The 19,029-nt window shown below is 45.7% G+C and overlaps 1 protein-coding gene across 1 annotated transcript in view; it reads right to left on the bottom strand.

Moving 5' to 3' along the window:
- Window positions 1-19,029, bottom strand: part of Cramp1 (cramped chromatin regulator 1) — a 64,405-nt gene that overhangs the window by 10,965 nt on the left and 34,411 nt on the right. Inside the window, exons 7-13 of the mRNA XM_006971660.4 lie at window positions 11,509-11,594; window positions 10,972-11,095; window positions 9,866-9,947; window positions 8,133-9,311; window positions 4,638-4,815; window positions 2,528-2,709; window positions 2,364-2,438 (exon numbers count right to left, since the gene is read on the bottom strand). Of these exons, the coding sequence (XP_006971722.1) occupies window positions 2,364-2,438; window positions 2,528-2,709; window positions 4,638-4,815; window positions 8,133-9,311; window positions 9,866-9,947; window positions 10,972-11,095; window positions 11,509-11,594 (1,906 nt within the window). The remainder of the gene's footprint in view (window positions 1-2,363; window positions 2,439-2,527; window positions 2,710-4,637; window positions 4,816-8,132; window positions 9,312-9,865; window positions 9,948-10,971; window positions 11,096-11,508; window positions 11,595-19,029) is intronic.

Genomic DNA, 19,029 nt, shown 5'->3' with positions numbered 1-19,029 from the left:
GGCTCAATGCCAAGTATTTTGGTGGGCAGGATGGACAAAGTGAAGGGACTGCTTGTAACAAGAGGCACTGAAGGACAAGAGAAGATCGTTTCCAGGTCTCCTTCCAGCATGAGAACAAAAGGTCCCAATGTACTTATAAGTACCTATTCAGCAGAGAAGAACTTGCACTGACCACTGACATTGCTAACAGTACAACATTTACAAGGATATGCCAGTCACACTGGATCAAGACACAACTGAGTCTGGCAGAGTTAATATTATCTTTCCATGTATAAAGGACTCCGGTTGTCTTGAGACCTTTTCTCATTCATGATCTCCTCAGGATGTTGGCAAACAGCAGAGACCAGAAGAGTTGGGGATGAGAGTGTGATCAACTCACTACCAATTCTGCACACTCTCAAAGCTAATCACACCTCATTCCAGAGGCTGAGGCCATACTCAGGAAGTTTTTTCCCCCAAACAGAATGCTTTGGGGCCATTATTATTTCCCCCTGATCTTGTAGTAGGAAAGTGGCTACAGAGAATGTGGACATAACTGACTATGACTCTATGTCAATAAAGCTTTATTGATTTATAAAAATGTTAAGTGGAAAAGACTACAATTCCATCTGAGGAAATACCCAGGAAAGGCAAGTCTATAGAGATAGGTGGGCTGCCAGTTGTTTGGAACAAGGCTTCTTTTGAGTGATGACAATATTCTATAAAAAGACCATAAGCTGGTAACACCCCATACCTACACTAAAACCTGTTTAACTGTGTACTGCAAGGGAGCGAGCTTTATGATATATACATGTATATATATAATGGATATTTTAAATAATAAAACAGGATAGGGTTGGGGAGATGGCTCAGGGAGTAAGCACTTGCCATGCATGTATGATGTAGGAACTCAGATCCCCAGCATTCACATAAATGTCAAGTGGGCATGGGGACCTACCTGTAAGTCCAGATTGCAGGAAGCAGAGACAAGGGATCTCCTGATCAAGCTAGCTAGCTAGACTAGCAGAGCTGGTGAGCCCTGAGTTCAAGTGAGAAGCCTTGCCTCAATATATAAGATGGAGAGCATTAAGGAAGAAATCTGCTATCAACCTCCGGCCTCCATGTGCACAGACCTGTACATATGCTGTGCCACCACACACAAATTCATTCAGAAAACAAAACAGACTGGGTTTATTCCATGGGGTATAGTTTAATATTCAGATGTTGAATTTAGAAGCCACAGAGCCACTTTGGAGACAAAGGATCAAAGAAACGGAAGTTAAGTTGAGAACTAAGAGAGCATGAACAAAAATTAAAAAGTTTAGACTGCATACTTCCTAACGCCACTCATGCAATGCTCCTTCCTCTGTTTGGTAACATGGTCTCACCCTGCAGCCACTATGCTCAGCATACTTCCTATTTATAAATAACCTAATCTCAAGAAAGAAAAATATTTTAAAAATCTAAAATTATAATCTTTTTTTAGTGTATAGAGTGTAGAGGTCAGAAGAGAACTTTTTTTTTTTTTTTGGGGGGGGGGTATGAGACAGGGTTTCTCTGTGTAGCTTTGTGCCTTTCCTGGAACCCACTTGGTAGCCCAGGCTGGCCTCGAACTCACAGAGATCCACTTGGCTCTGCCTCCTGAGTGCTGGGATTAAAGGCGTATGCCACCACTGCCCGGACAGAAGACAACTTTTACGAGTTGGATTTTTTCCTTCTAAAATGTGGGTCCTGGGAATGGAACTAAGATTGTAAGACTTAGTGGCAAGTACCTTTACCCACTAAGCCACCTCATCAGACCCAGAGAAAAAGATTTCTAAGAGACAAATAAAAGGAAACTGGTCTATTCATGTCTTCCAAAAACTACATACATTCATAAATTCCTATGGCTACATTATTATGGCCTGATTTTTCTTATCTGGCAGCTAGAAATGCTGCTGTCTTCTTTCTTGGGTGCCTTGTATATCCTGAGTCTGCCATGGCTTGTAGATGGCATCTGTGGGTTCTCCTACCACTTATTACATACAGTTCTGCAAATCCTTGCGTCTGCCAGCCCAACACTTGTCTCCTGGCTGTTTTAAGTCCAAGCTCTAACAGCTGGAGATATTCCTGCTTGAACCCTCACGTGATCCAGAACCCTAGCCTTGTATGTAAATAATTTTCAATGCTAGTCAAAGTCTTGATTTGTATGGGTACCAGTAAATTTTCTGACCATGGTTTTGTTTTTTCCTACTAATAAGAAAGACAAGGGCAGGAATTTCCTCTATTTCACTCTGAAAACCAAAGACATGTAAGAAAACAGTATCTCTTGGCCAGTTCAGCAGTTAGCATATGGACCTGACAGACACAATGCAGACACGTAGACTTAAGCAATGTTCCCTTACCTGGACCACCAGTGGCTTTCGTAAGTGCCGTTTCCGTAGTTTTTTGGGTTTTGGTGAGAAAAAGTCTGACTGTATCTATGAGAGAAAGAACATGAGCTCTGAAAATAGGCATTCTACCTGTGAAGCATACCATAGCCACCCGACCTGGCACTCCCAGCACTCACACTGATGGAGTCCAGGTGCTGCCTAAACGTCAGCTCCGCCTCCTTATTGGGAGAGAAGAGCTTTCCATGTCGACTATTGGGTGGCAAAGTCGTTGGGACAGCAAACAGGCCACCATCTGAGTCACTGCTTCCTGTGTTGGAGGAACCAGCCACCAAGAGAGGCCTTGGGGGATTTCTCAAACCTGGAACAAAGGGAGAATTAAGTGCTGACACTCACGTTGTACATCCCTTCCAGGGCAAAGGCAGCTCCACTAGGAAGTAAACAAGGAAAGAAACCTGATAGCTCTTCAGCTGTCTATACTTTATCCCAGTAAAATCCTGCCTTGTTTCCTTTGATTCCTGGCCCCACGTTATAGGGACTGCAGGCCTCTCGAGTAAAAGTACATTACCACTGTTCTATGCTTAGAGAGAGAGGGCAGGACAACTAACCAAGACTTGAGAGCTAACAGGACCTTGGGACATTCCTAGCTGACCAAAAGAAAGCAGACTCTCTCCAGAGGCTAGTCAGCAACACACCCAGTGACCATCTTGTCTCTAGAGCAACTCAACTTCATGCAGTAGCAACAGATGTGTATCTGAAAGAGAGTATGGCTATGTGCCTATCTAGCTGTTTGGGTAACACAGGTCATTACAACAATGTAATGTTGTTGTAATGTGTAATAGTGTATGTAAGCTACAGCTGCACACTATTGACCCCTTATTTTGTAGGAAATAGTCCCAGTGATAACAGGACAGAAAATATTTACTTCACAATAACCCTGTTGAAATTCCATTGTGGTAGTGTTGCTACAAAGCACCTTCATGGTTCATGGCTTGGTAGGGGCCAGACACAGTTCACAGGCCAAGCTTGCCAGGCATGGTACACATTTCTGGAAGTACAGGACCCTGGGTCTATAATCCACAACCAGACAGAGAATGTTAGAGGACATTAAAAAATTCACTGGAAGGCAGAAGAAGCAGTCAGCCATGAGCTGCTACCTGGCCCATTTCAGGGAACATGCCTTCATCTCAGGGATTAATGATGTAGGCTTTGTCACCTGACAGTCCCCTAAAGGGGGAAAAAACAAAAAACAAGCAACTGCAAGATGTGTCCCCAAAAATCACAGCCTTGAGCTCCACATGGGTCACTGGAAGGATTATCAGGCAAACAGTCTTTAGCAGCTGCTCATAAAAAAGTCAGAGATATTATAAAGCCATCAATGTTCTTGAATGAAAAACAGTATTGACAAAGAACTGTTAACCTGACAGGAGACTATATTTGTTTTGCCAAAAGAATTACTGTTATCTTTGGTACACCAATGTAGGGGCTTCCTTACAACAGAGGTTAAATGGTCGCTGTAGAACCAGGCAGTGGTGGCGCACGCCTTTAATCCCAGCACTCGGGAGGCAAAGCCAGGCGGATCTCTGTGAGTTCAAGGCTAGCCCAGGGTACAGATTGAGTTCCAGGAAAGGCACAAAGATACACAGAGAAACCCCGTCTCAAGGGGGGAAAAAAAGTCTCTGTAGGTTAAAGCAAGTAAAATTCATACCCTGGGAAATAAATAGGCTGGCCATGCTTATCTTGGGGTTTTATGTACCCAGGAAGAGAATTAAATTTCTTCCTAGGGGCTGAGGTGATATCTCAGAGGCAAAGTGATTGCCTGACATGTATGATGCCCTGAGTTCCATCCTTAGTAACACAAAATAAACCATAATTATTTCTCAGATGGAATTGAAGGGAATGCTAAGGAGCAGCTTATCCCATCCTTCTTTTCAATACTGCATTAAACTGCCAGCATGCCCATTAATAGAAGGCTGCTTTATTTGAATGTTTTGGAGGTAAAGAAAATTAAGTCACTACAGATTCAAGAAGCAATCCTCCTTTAAGCCACTCAGTATATTATGAAGATTTCTGATGCAAAACTTGCAATGTGACCAGACCAATGAAAGCTACCCTACCCTCTGCTTATCACATAAACTAGGTCCTTTACGACATTCCCCTATACTCACCATCCCCAATGGAGGGGATCCTCTGCCTTTGTATGCCCACTAGACCATGGGTGGTAGACAGCAGCACCATGTGTTCAGTCCTGACATAGTACCAAAGATATCAGGATACCATGAAACATACCTGGAGAACAAGGTGCAGAACCAGATGGGAAAGTCTTGCTGCTTCGGAGGGCAGATGGATTTCGAGAGCAGCGGGGACTCCGAGAGCTGATGGTCACTACCTTCCCTGGGGGGGTTGTGGACTGCTCCTCCTGGGTGGGCCTGACTGAAGCTGTTGATGCTGTGTTTGCCTCAAAAGCCTGGAAAGACACCAGGTGTGAGGTTCAAAGGAACAAAGGTTCAGCTCAATAAAAATGGTTCTGTCACAAATATCCTAAGGACATCCATTTCCATGGTGGTGGTGGGGGAACCCACTTTGGAATGGAATGCTCCAAAGTCACACTTTGCATATTTGAGGTATTACTTTTTTTTTTTTTAAGATTTATTTTTATTGTGGGGCTGGAGAGATGGCTCAGAGGTTAAGAGCACTGATTGCTCTTCCAGAGGTCCTGAGTTCAATTCCCAGCAACCACATGGTGGCTCACAACCATCTGTAACAATATCTGATGCCCTCTTCTGGCCTGCAGTCATACATGCTGCATACATAATAAATAAATAAATCTTTAAAAAAAAAAGATTTATTTTTATTGTACACACACACACACACACACACACACCACGCCCCTAACAAGAACTGAACTCTGTTCTTCTGGAAGAGCAGCAAGCATCCTGAACTGTTGGGCCATCTCTCCAGCTCTGGGTGGTATTCATTACTGAAATAGGGTCTGACTCTGTAGCCTTAGCTGGCATGTAGCTACTAAGTAGCCCAGGCTGGCCTCAAACTTCTGGTGATACAGCTGCCTTAGTCTTCCAAATGTTAGGACCACAAGCATTAACCACACCCGAGTAACTCGAATTCTCTGGTGATTTAAAATCCCTAAGCAGGGTGTGGACATGCACACCTTTCAGCCCAGTACTCTGAGGCAGAAGCAGGTAGATCTGTGTGAATTTGAGGCTAACTTCATCTACAGAATGAGTTCCAAGCCAGACAGCCTGGGTTGTGTGGTGATGCATCTTAAAAACAAAACAAAACAAAACAAACACCATGACAAACAAACAAAAAGATGGAAGAAGGAGAGGGAGTCACAAATCCCCAGGGAGTGAGGTGAACAGTTAAATCAACTCCCTGCTCTCCTCGGGAGATCTCAGCCTGTCTCCACTGCCAGAGTGTGGTAGTGAGGGCAGCCAAGCAGCTCTGCGCCATAGAGAGAACAAGGACCAGCAGAGCAGAGTCATGGTACAGGGAAGAGGTACCGTTAAGGGACACAGGTTTGTCTTTTTAAAAAGCCATGGCAAAAAGACAGCCTAATAAGACAATCATGTTAACTTCTACTATGAGTCAGAAGGAAGAAACAGATTCACTCCTGAAAACTGGTCTCCTATGAAAAGCCTTTTGCCCAGCTCCCATTCTCATGAGTGTCCAGGGCCCTTTAAGGGATGGCTTCAGGAGCCAGGGAGATGGCTCAGCAGGTAAAGGTGCTTGACTTACAAACCTGGGGATTTGAGTTTGATTCACTGAAACCACGTAACTAGTTGGACGTGAAGGCACACATCTGTAATCTCAGAACTCCTATACATAGGAGACAGAATAGACCAGAAGCTCACAGGCCCACAAGCCTGGAGAAGTGAAGTGCAGTGAAAGAAAAAATAAGGGACTCTGCCTCAAAACAAGGAGGGAGAAAAACCAACTCCTAAAAAGCTGTCCTCTGACCTCCACGTGAGTGCCATGCATTTGAACACCCCCATTGTCACATACAAATGGACAGCGAAAACCAGATGGCTGCAAGTCCTAGGGCTTCACAAAGGCATCCTCTTCGCTGCTGTTCCTCTTCTGGTGGCCTCACACCTTCAGGAAGACCTAGTCAGATGCCCAAATTCTGAACTCCTCCCAACTAACCCCATTTTACTAGGGTTACTTCCAAACATGCCCTCTACCATTCTGTCCAGGTCCTCACTATGGCCCTCATCTGCTCTGCCCAAGCACCCACTGCAAATCCATCATTGCCAACCTGTCCCTGTTCCCTGTATCTTTCTTCTGGTCTCTAGGTTCTGGGAATAGTAGTATTCCCACCTCAGACTGAGCATTTCAGGTGACTCTGGCCTGTTTCCTGATTGAGTCTTAGTACTCTTGGGGTACTGACTTGCCACAGCTCTGCCAGGAAGAAAAAGGGGAACAAAGGATAACGACTGTTGCACAAATTCCTAAAGTTCTTATAATAAAAACCCGGAGCCAGATATTGGGGTAAATGCTGATAGATCAGAGAGACAAAGGAACAAGTCACTAGAGAAACTTTTCACCATTACCAAATCCTCAAGCCAAATGGAAGGCGAGATCCTATCTCCATAAATCAATCCTCTGACTGAAAGCCTGAATTCTTTAGTTCCTGTCTCCGCCTAGCCATTTCACTTCCTTCCTAGCGCTGACATTAATGGCAAGTGTGCTTCCCAAATACTGGTAGCAAAGGCATGAGATCTCAAGTGCTGGGATTAAAGGCGTGTGACTCCCAAGTAATGGAATTAAAGGTCTGTGCCACCATTGCCTGGCTCTGTTTCTCTCCTAGACTGAATCAATCTCATGTAGTCTAGGGTAGTTTTGAACTCATAGAGATCCACACGAATCTCTGCATCCTGAGTACTAGGATTAAAGGTATGTGTCACCACTGTCTGGCCTCTATGTTTAATATAGTGGCTAGCTCTGTCCTCTGATCTTCAGGCAAGCTTGATTTGATACACACTATCTCACCACAGATGACCTACCTGTCTCTGACCTACCTGTCTTGAGTTTCAACAGAGCCCATCAAGTCACTATGGGGACTTGGCTACCATCTGCAACCCCTTCCCCCTCACCCCTGGCAATGTCTGTCCTTTCTTTTCTATTTCATCCCTACCTTCTGCTTTATGTTGTTGCTGCTTTTTTTTTGGTTTGGTTTGGTTTTTTAAAGTACAGCCTGGTCTCAAACTAAGTGTTCCTTTCTGAGGCTCTAGAATAGTGGAATGGACAGACAGATGATGGCATGTGCCTGAGCCCTGTTATCTTGTTTCTAACAAGATCTCAGTGGTGTTGAGGCTGCTAGCCAGGAGCCTACCTTGGGTGCCTCAGCAACACTTTTGGTTCATCATTTTCCACAATATTGTTCCAAACTGCCTTACTTCCCTTCGAGTTGAAGCCAAGACTAGAACCTCTCACTTCCCCACTGACTCAAAGGTCTGCTCTGGCTTCCTCTCCTTGAACACTAGACCATACCTATCATATCTCTCCACAAGAGGCCAAATCTGAAGTCTTTTAAAGCTGTCATCTGTCTAGTCACTGCTTGCTAATTCCAGTAACTGTCACTGAGTGATCTACTCAAAGGTTACTTCCATAGCGCTGAAGATGTGGACCTTCACTATTAGCCTGGCATGGAGTACAGAACCTACAGTCCCGGTGATTATGTTACCTTCGGAACCCTGAAGAGCCATGCTTGACACGGGCTCACCTCAGACTACTCAATGTCCTGGGCTGATCGAAACCACTCACCATCTTGGGATGGACCTCAGTGGAGATGAGCCTCAGGAGGCAGTTCAGGAGGCGCTGCTGGTGGAGGGCTGAGGGCGGAGAGCGGGGCAGGGCATCCTGGCCCTGTGCTGTGGGTGTCTGGCTCTCAGGGCCCAGCACAGCCAGCCAGTCATACTCCAGCTGCAGCTTGCTGGGCTTGCCCATCATGAGGTAGACTTCAGCCAGTGTGAGGCTCTCCGAGGTCTGCAAGCTCCAGCCTTCTTCACGTAGCTGCTGGGCCAGCTGGCTGGCAGGGACTTCCTTTGATGGCCTGGCAGTAGGCTGTCCCTGAGACAACAGAGGTTCTGAGGGGCTTCCTTTCTCCTGGGACTCTTCCGGAGCTGTATCTGCCAGCTCTTTAGTACAAATATCTGGCAGAAGCCTGGGATTAAGTTGAGGATCGGTGCCAGTTTGAGGGTCCGGGCCAGGGTGACCGTTGTTGTCGGCAACATCTCTGCTGCTGGGCATGAGGGCCTCTGGGGAAGCTACCCTGCCAAGAAGTGGGTGATCTCTCCCAGAATGTGTGTCTGCACAGCGGCACTGCTCTGGGATGATGAGATCCTGGCAAGACTTCAGGTATCGGGGAAAGGGGTCAAGGAGTGAGAGTTCATCGTCCAAATCTGGGGGGTGGCCGCAGGAACATGGCAGGGTCCCGGATTCTTGAATGGGGCTGTCCCCACCCACTGCAAGGGCTGCTAGAGGGGTCTTCTCAAGCTGTGGGCCAGAGACCTGGTGCCCATGAGGAGGCCTATCAGGGGCATCCGAGCTGCTTATACTTGGAGCTGCCCCCTCTCCAGGAGCACTCTCAGGGGAACTCTCCCCTGAACTCTGGGAAGCATCTGCATTTGGAAGGAGCCGCCCCCCACCTTTGCCTTCAGCACTGCCCCTCTGGCACTTCACCTGGCCCCGGGCTATTCCCTGACCACTCTGGATGCCCAGGATCTGGGCTGGAGGCAGCGAGTGTGTGTCCTTGGTGCCCTGCTTACACCGGCCACCCTCTTGCCAGTGTACAGTGCAGAAGGCCTTGGAGTGTACCACACGGGCCACACCCGGCAATGGTGTCAGCGTACAGTTCTCGCCTGGGAACAAGTGCAATGCCACCTTCTCCTGGGTCTGCGCTGTGCTTGAGACCTGCAGCTGCCTCTCCTCAAGTGTCTTCCGCTGGGCACACACACTGTCAAGGAGCAACTCCAAACAACTATGCTGTGACCCAGGTACTCATCAGTGGAGAGCTGTGGCCTTCAGACTAGGGCCTTCTTCCCTAGGAGCCCCACCTACCCCTTGATATTCCTAGGGCTCACCTAGGGACTTTCCTAAGGCTACTGCCAAACTGTCGTGACCCAGGTACTCAGCGTATTCAGGAAACTCACAACTGATGACAGAAACTATTCCTGGGAATAAGCATGGCCAATAACCCACCAAAGACACAAAGGAGACTGTAATGTGTGTACATCATCCCACCCAACCTACTTACGGGGATACTTTGGCCACATCTCATAGGCCAGATAGTTGGCCACCCAAAACATGGAGAGGTGGCTGGGACTGAGTACAATCAGTGCAAGTAGGTCAAAGGGAGGACTTTATACCCAAACCCAAGAGTGTTGGACTCCCATGCGGCCCCACAGCAATGGCAGGAACAAGGGCACACAAGACCTCATTCTCAAGCAAGAATAGCTGACAGGTTTGGAGGGTCTGCTTCAGTTAGAAAAAGATACAATTCGTACTTCATGGAGTGCCCACTTCTGCTTCAAGAACTCAATGAGGCTAGAGACTTTTCGATGTAGCTCCACAATCATCCTATGAAATAAAAAAAAAAAAAGGTTATAGTAGGAAAGCCAGTTTTGGAAGAGCTCTAATGACTGCCTATAACAAAACCACATGACAGATAAGTAGGCACTGGAAGGGGGATCCACAGGGTCTTCAGCTCCTATTCCTAAATATAAATTCTGCTTGTTGAAATCACTGTAGATTCACATAAAGCCGAAGGACCACAGAGAGGTCGAGGAACCCTTCCCAATGTGAGTGCTTGGCTAGTGTGTGAGCACTGACTGCACCACCGCCCATTCTATCAGTGTTCTTTGTCTTCAGGGTGGAGGGATGCAGTCACCCCTGATTTGCCCTAAGACAATAAAATGCACACAAAGATGAGATGAAGCATGGAATGGGCTATAATGTAGATGAGCCTCAGAACAGCAGACCAGTGAGAGATGCCAGATAGAGCAGATTCCTCTGTGTGGCTCCATTATCATAAAAAGTCTAGAAGAGGCAAATCCACCAGGATAAATAGTAGTTGGAAGAGAGACAAGCATTGGAGAAAGTGATAGCTAACAGACACATGGGATGATGAAAACATTCTGGAAGTCAATCGAGATAAATGTTGTACAACACAGTGAACTTAACTATAAACATTCAAGTGGCTAACAGCTCATTCAATGTTGTATGAATTTTACTTTTTAACTTAACAAACTGTAAATGAGAAATGGACCAAAGGTATGGCAGTGCTTTGTCCGTAAATTACCACCGACCTTCAGTGAACCAGAGATAAAGAAATGCAGGAGCTTTTTACAGGAAGGATGGAGATTCTGTGGGTACTCATAATGATATTCTCTTACTTGGCCAAAGACCTTTGCCTGGTAGAATTACAATTCAGGATCTCAAGACCACCCTCCAACTCAGAGCACTCTCATGACAATGTCACCTCCATACCCTGTCTTTATATGCTGTCAGGGCACTGGGCAAAATCTGTTTCTCTAGGATACCCTGAGTGAAACGAACACCAAACCCTGCCTGTCATGGGTCCCTTCCTCATGCTAAATGTCACCTGAGACGCGGGTTCTGGGCCAGGCTCTGTACTCGTGCCCAGGCGTGGTTGTTCCGTGGTTGTAGCTCTACAGGGACTTTCAGGGGTAGGCGCACTGGCTTCTGGTCCTCTTCATCACTTATACCTGAGGAAAGGAGACCATGAAAGTCCAGTGCAGACCAACCTCAAGGTAGAAAACAAAACACTTTACCAGAAAACCAAAGAGAAGTAAGAGCTGGGAACAAAGGACTGTCTTGTGCCTGGAAACAAGGAGAACAGAGGAACCCTAGCAAGGGTCAAATTCAATATGGTGAACTGTGGACTTGCAAACACAGAACCATGGAGAGACCACTAAGTGGCCTCCTGAAAGTATTAACCCATCTGTCAGAAAGTTGCCATGGCTTCTCAGTAGACACATGGAAGTCACTTTCAGAACTGCCGTTTCACGAGAGAAGGTTAAACAGAGTCGGTCACAAAGTAGCATAGACTGCCCATCATGGAATGGAGCAAAACCACATGGAAGCTACAACATATGCCACCCCTTCCCCTGCCACCTACCGTCTGGATCGCAGAGTTTCTTTAGGGCCCGACACATGGGTGCCTTGATCCTCAGATTTCTCCCTTTATAGCGTACTGTGGTGGCTCTGGGAACAGAATTTGAAGCAATGCTGAGTACTTTATGTGAATGGAAGAGATAAAGGGTTATCAGGTCTGAAGTGTGGTAAGCAGGAAGGCTCGGTAAGCACCCACCACTATGCTCTCAATCATGGTCACGTCAGAGAGCAGGCAGAGGCAGGCTCTCTAGATCTCTGCTGCTTTCCTGATGAAGGGACATGTGCTATCTATAGGAAGGAACTGCGCTCAAAGCACAACTCCTGAATGTCACACACAACTGGGCAGCACTGTTGAGGAGCCTCTCTGCTCACCTCATCTCTAAGCATTCCTCCCCCTTAGGGCCTTACAACAGAAACTCCAGAGCCAGCTCTAGATGTCCTCCACATGACCTGCCTACCCACCTGCACATGACTTCTTGTGAACTCTTCATGGCCAATTTGCCACAGGAGTGTAATCCCATCCCCGTAATTCATACAGGAGGGCAAGGGTATAAGCAGGTAGAGTAAGGTGTCACAGGCCCAAACTCAAGACCTCAGGCCAGCCAAGGTCTGTTTGCTGGAGCTGCAGTAGATCAGCATTACACACATTACAAATATACTGTTTGGCTACTGAAATGAAGGTGAAAGGAAAGCTCCTTAAAACAACAAGGGGCTGGAGAGATGGCTCAGGAGGTTAACAGGACCGGCTGCTTTACTTCCAGAGGACCCAGTTCAATTCCCAGCACCCACATGGCAGTTCACAACTGCCTGTAACTCCAGACACAGGGGAGATGACACCCTCATACAGACATACATGCAGGCAAAAACTTGAAGAACATAAAATAAATAAATCTTTAAAAAAACAAAACAAAAAACAAATAAACCCCACAGGTAGAATGCTTTCAATGCACCCAGTAAGGCAGCTGGTTTTCAGACCATGATTAAACAGGTGTGAACGTGACAGCCAGAGGCTAAGATTGATCAGTCTGACTCCTGAACTTCCACTGCTTTGAATCTGAAAAGAGCAAATGGTGCACTTGGGATCCAGGCTGAAGCAGATCCAGGTTGAAGAAAAGGCTGTGGCCAACCTATGGGGGAGGAATGCACATTTGGATTTTCTAACATGTTCAAGCTGTCTATCACTTTGCTTTAACCCACGTTCTATGTTGTTAGACAGGGTTTTACTATGTAGCCTGGCTGTCCAGGAGCTTACTATGTTGACCAGGCTGGCCTCAATCTCAAAGAGATCTGCTTGCCTCTGCCTCTTGCTGGGATTAAAGGTGTGTTTGGATTTTTTTTTACTGACCCGCTCTCAGCTGTGAGCACATCAGTTATGAGAGCAGCTTCTAGTCTTGCTATTCCTTCCTTCCTTCCTTCCTTCCTTCCTTCCTTCCTTCCTTCCTTCCTTCCTTCCTTCCTTCCTTCCTTCCTTCCTTCCTTCCTTCCTTTCTTTCTTTCTTTTTTTTTAAGGCAGGGTTTCTCTGTGTAGTTTTGGTCCCTGTCTTGGATCTTGTTCTGTAGACCAGGCTGGCCTCAAACTCACAGAGATCTGCCTGGCTCTGTCTCCCAAGTGCTGGGATTAAAGGTGTGCGCTACCACTACCTGGCCCGCTATTTAATTTATAAAATGTATGCTGGAAAGTGGCAGAATATACATGAGGTGATTCTAAAGATGTGGAAGAAATGATAGACTCCTACTAGTATAGGTTCCTATTTCTATCTAAGTGTTTATTCATGTAAATTCCCTAAGGAAAGTTTTAATTGAGGGGAGATGGGCTAGCTGGTGATTTTATATGTATATATATACTCTCCCCAACCCCACCCCAAAACAGGGTTTCTCTGTGTAGCCCTGGCTGTCCTGGAACTCATTATGTAGACCAGGCTGGCCTCAAATGGACAGAGACCCACTTGCCTTTGCCTCCCAAGTGCTGGGATTAAAGGCGTGTGTCACTACTGCCTGGCTGACTTTACATGTTTATATTATCTTAAAAAAAAAAAAATTCTTTCAGAATGTATTTATGCTATCTATATTTGTATAATTTAAAAAATGTTGTTCTAAGATAATGCTACTTAAATCTGGAGATAAGAATCTGAACTATGGGGGCTAGAGAGATGACTCAAGGTTAAGAGCACTGGCTGCTCTTCCAAAGGTCATCCTAAGTTCAATTCCCAACAACCACATGGTGGCTCACAACCATCTATAATGAGATCTCGTGCCCTCTTCTGGCCTTCAGGGATACATGCAGGCAGAACACTGTGTACACAATAAATAAATAAATCTTAAAAAAAAAAAAAAAGAATCTGAACTACATCTTTAAGCAGAACAAGCACAGGAAAGGCTCTGCTGTTACAATACTTGATTAAAAAAGCAACTCAAATATAGACATGTACAGCAGGAGACAGCTAGGGCTAACGTCAGGAGAGAAGCGCTGTACCACATACCTCTTAAGAACAAAGTGTGCTCTATATCTTGTAAAGGAATATGGCTCAGGTTTTAGCATTATGAAGTCTCAGAACCCTGCATAGTGGTTTCATGTTGGCTCCAAACACTTTAAGGCTTTCAGCAAGAATTCATAAGACAATTCAAACAGTGAGGTCTATGTGGGAGGTGGGTACAATCACTCAACACAGGAAGCTCAGTAACTCCTCATGACACGGCAGCTACTATCTTGTCCACTCAACCTTCCACCTGCACATCCACTTACCTACCCACCCATACATGTACCTACTGACTCATCTGTCCATGCTTCCTCCCACTCATCTGTAGTCTCTATCCATACATTATAATATTCTTCCATCTATCTACTGCCTATTGGCACGTCATCCATCTTGCCATATATCTGCTCATTCATTCATTAACCTTTGTACACATCTATCTATTCCTCAACCAGCCTTTCTTCTATCCACTCATTCATCTGCTCAACTGTCCTCTTCAATGTCTTTTCATCAATCCTAACTATCCCTCTATCCATCACCTCATCTGTCATGTGCATCTCATATGCACCCACCCACCCAAGGACCAAACTACCTCTGTATGCTAGACCCCGAAATGCAAAGCTCAGAATAAGAAAGCCTGACTAAAGGGACAAGAAGAAGGCTGCCACCCCTTACCCACTTTCCCTTTGGAGGGATAATTCACAGAGAAGAATAAGTCTCTAAGCAACCACCCATTCTAGTAACTCTCAAGTGTTGACCTACCTTATGCCAGGAGAAACACTGATGAAAAGCAGTACAGCACTAACAGTGGTGCTAGAGCAGAGACACAGAAGGGGAACCAGGAAGAAGATTTTAAAGAGAGTAATAAAGCATGGAGGAATCAACTTCCAACAACATCCTCCAACAAAGATGTGGAGGCCCAGAGGCTTCCTAGTAAGACTTTACTCAAGGTCAAAGAATCTGAGTGTGCTTAACCCAGCAGGGCTGCATAATGGGATGATTTGGCCACAGGCCTGGTTACCAGGTGTTCTGAAGGGTCTATACTTGGCTGTACATTGTACTTTGATCTTGAAAGGGAGAGGTGTTTTGCCTCGCCCCTTGGCATTGTATAAAAAGCTCTTTGGAATAAATCTCAAGGCAACTGGGTATTGACCAAGGGCCCTCCTGAAGCTATCCTGTGTTTCTGTCTTTCTTATCATCTATTTCTTTCTTTCTTTTAAATCCTGGTATGATCAGACACTGGACGGCGTGGGAATTGAACCTGGGTCCTCTGGAACATCATCAGTAAGTGCTCTTAACTGCTGAGCCATCTCTCTCCTCTCATCTCTTTCTATCTTTCTATCATTTCCTCATTCCTCTCTCCTTTCCCCCAAGAACCCTTGGACAGATTGGAGCTGGACTCCAGCAGGCCTAACACAAAGAGCCCTGCAAAGGAATGGGCTTTAAAAACAAAACATGCATACACACACACACACACACACACACACACACACACACACACACACACACACACACACGTAGAAACAACAACAAAAACTCATGCTCAATGTCATTGATCATCAAAGAAACACAACTCAAAGCAACTTCATACCAGCTGGACATATCAGAAGTCCTTGGGAGCATTGGAGCACCTGGGCTGGGCTTTGGAAGACAGTTTCTAGTAAAGACAGATACATGTCCACATCTCTTTTTGGGGGATGCCCAGGTGAAATGAAAATCCATGCTCACAAAACAGCCTCATAGTTTAGCCTTGGAGTCAGCTCTACATAAACATAAAAAACCCTGAGTAACCCAGTATGGCTCCACAAAGGACAGATGAACAGATAGGTATGTTCATGCTACTAACCCCTCTGGGCAGGGAAAGGCAGTGAGCTGTAGGGCTCTGTACAATGCCTGAACGTGTCCTATGCACACTGCTCAAAAAGAGAAACCAACCTCATAGTTTACGTGATGGTTCCAAACAAATGACTGTTCAGAAAAGGAAAGCATTATAAAAAGTAGCACTATGGTGGCCTGGGGTTAGGCATGGGCTAGATGTTCCCTGCTATGATGTTCTTGTTAAACTCACAGAGCCGTGAATGGTAGAGGCCAATCTAAACAGGCTGTGTACTGGTTGACTCCAACCAGATGAAGCTCAGGGAAAAGCAGGACTCTGAAACAGTAAAGGAAGAGACAAATAGACAGCAGATAATGGATTTTTAGACAGAGGAAGTACTCTGAATGAGATTATAATGGTAGGGAGGGAGATGTTGCACTGTACATCTATCTGTCTGATCTTTTTTTTTTTTTTTTTTTTTTAACATGGTTTTTTTTTTTTTGGGGGGGGGGTCTTGTTTTGGAGACAGGGACTCTCTGTGTAGCTTTGCGCCTTTCCTGGAACTCACTCTGTAGCCCAGGCTGGCCTTGAACTCACAGAGATCTGCCTGCCTCTGCCTTCCGAGTGCTGGGATTAAAGGCATGTGCCACCACCGCCCGTCCATCTGTCCAATCTTAAACATGTCTGACACCGAGATCCCTAACATAAACCCAGTCAATGATAACCAAGCATTAGCAGAGGAATCACAACTGTCTTATGATCCTCCTACCTCAAATTCCTTGGACTAGGATTTAAAGAACAAGCCACCAGGCTCATCAATTGTAACAATGCTATTTTTGATGTACTAGGAATAGAACCCAGAGCCTTGAGGAGGATCTTGCGCTCTTCTACCCAATTTCCTTATAAATCTAAAAACTACTCTAAAAAATAAAATCAATGTAAAAGCTACAAAATTCAATAAAATATATAAACCCCAAATGTCAAACTCATATAACAATAGGCAATATGTAAAAATATGTAACATATTACAACACCAAATGGGGGCTGGGGAGATGGCTTAGTGTTAAGAGCACTTGTTTTTTTCAGAAGACTCAGGTTTGATTCCCAGCACCCAAATGGTGGTTCACAACTATCTGTAGCTCCAGTTCCAGGGGATCCAGTACCCTCTTCTGACCTCTGTGGGCACCAGGGTATGTACATGCATCTACACAGGCAAACACACACATAACATAAATAAAACTTAAAAACAAAACAACAACAACAACAACAACAAAAAACCACTAAATATCAGTCCTAACATGCACCCCTAACTTAACTCTTCACAGGAGCCAAAGGAATGGTTTGCCCAGCACAGGGGACTTTCCTGATGTGCCTCCTCTAGCTTCCACAAATACCTGAAGACCACTGCAACCCTGTGCATGCAGCAGAACAAGGCCTGCCCCAACCCACCAGCCTTAGACCACACTGGCTTCTCCTCTGTAGCCACTGTGGTCATCTCAGTCCTTTCCTTTGCACCTTGTGTGCCCTTAGCCTAAACATTGTACCTCAGAAAGCTGTCTCTAGATGTTCAAGGTAGGACCCCTTCCTGTTCCTACTCCCAGCTATCACTTCAATGTAATGCTGTACAGATACATACATGCACATAAGAACACACCTATAGGCACAGAAAAAGGGTTGCCTCTGGTGCAAGGCCAAGGCAGCCTCCACTCCAGCACCCACCCTCTCATGACAGCACACAGTCACTTAGACATTTCCAATGGACAAGCACAATGTACAAACTTTCTGTCTCAACATGCCCAGAGGTTCATACAGAAATCTCTGCACAAGCTATCAGAACACCATGGTATATTGCTGGACAGTACTAGGTGAGGCATCCATCAAGTAAGAGTGGGAGGTGCCTATCAATTTCCCTAGTGCTACTCAGAAGTTTCTCAGGGTCTTACCTAAGACATTGGCCTAATCAAGAATCATTGTTTCCTCTTCTTGCCACAAGCTGCAACCCATGCTGACATAAACACTCACCCTATCGACACCCAGAACCCGCTCTAGTCATCTGCTTCATCTATTCCAGGTAGGTACTGTGGTAGGGCCAGGTGAATCCCATCAATAGTGGCCTTGTTAAAAAAACAAAAACAAAAACAAATCACCCATCCAGGGTGGTCATCTGCTCAGCAAAAGAACCACACAATGAACACAGGATCCAGGAACTTTCAGGCTCCAGTGCTATCACCATTTCCAATCTGATTCTCAAAGAACCAGGGATGCGTGTGTAAGCAGCACCAAAAGTTGTGCCTGACTCAGCCTATTTGAACACTGGTACACCCATCCACCTGCTGTGCATGAGTATAAAGCAATCTCAAACTACTCTATCCAAAGTTATCCTGTTCATTTGTCCCTACAAGACTGTCTACATTTGTTTCGTTTTTTTCTTTATCAGTACTGAGGATCGAACCCAGGACCTCATACATGCTAGGGAAGTACTTCTTGTTCCTTGCCCAGATGTTTCCTGGGGCATACATGCTGTTAGATGCACACACTGAGTAGCCAGAGTCCGTGCTAATGAAGATGTACCACTGGCCTACCCCCAGTACTGAGTCTGCCTTTCCATATGTCCTGCCTTGTGCTTCGTTCATGAGACAAAGCAAAGGGCCTGAGACACATAGTTTCAATTAGTGAATTCTGAAATAAAATCAGGGAAGATCTGCTCCTGCCAGATGAATTCATAGGGGTGGTACTAGCCCTCATAGGACACTTCTTACCTACTGATAATACCATAACAAATGAGGACACAGAGCAAGTCAATTCCACCTCTTAATCACTCAACAAACACAACTGGTAGTCCCACCTTCTGATGGCTTCTGACTCTATCTGAGACAAGATATATCCAAGCACTTCATTGGTATTTAAGGCCACCCAGCAGTCTTGGCAGATCACAGTGCTCTTCTACAGTGATTCAACCCTATCAGGCCTGGGCTGCTCATGAAAATAAAAGCTTACAGATGCAGAAATCCACAGCCAAGCACCAGGCCAAGCTCCTGGAGTCCAGCTGAAAGGAGCGAGGAGGACTGTATGAGCAAGGGGGAGGGAGTCAAGAAGATGATGGGGGAACGCAGACAGCTGACCTGAGCTGGTGGGAGCTCACGGACTCTGGACCACAGCTAGGGAGCCTGCATGGGATCAACCTAGGCCCTCCACATGTGGGTGACAGTTGTGTAGCTTGGTCTGTTGGTGGGGG

The sequence above is a fragment of the Peromyscus maniculatus genome, chromosome 8, assembly GCF_049852395.1.
Source record: "Peromyscus maniculatus bairdii isolate BWxNUB_F1_BW_parent chromosome 8, HU_Pman_BW_mat_3.1, whole genome shotgun sequence".
Taxonomy (NCBI): Eukaryota; Metazoa; Chordata; class Mammalia; order Rodentia; family Cricetidae; genus Peromyscus; species Peromyscus maniculatus.
This window is presented reverse-complemented; position numbering and strand designations above follow the sequence as displayed.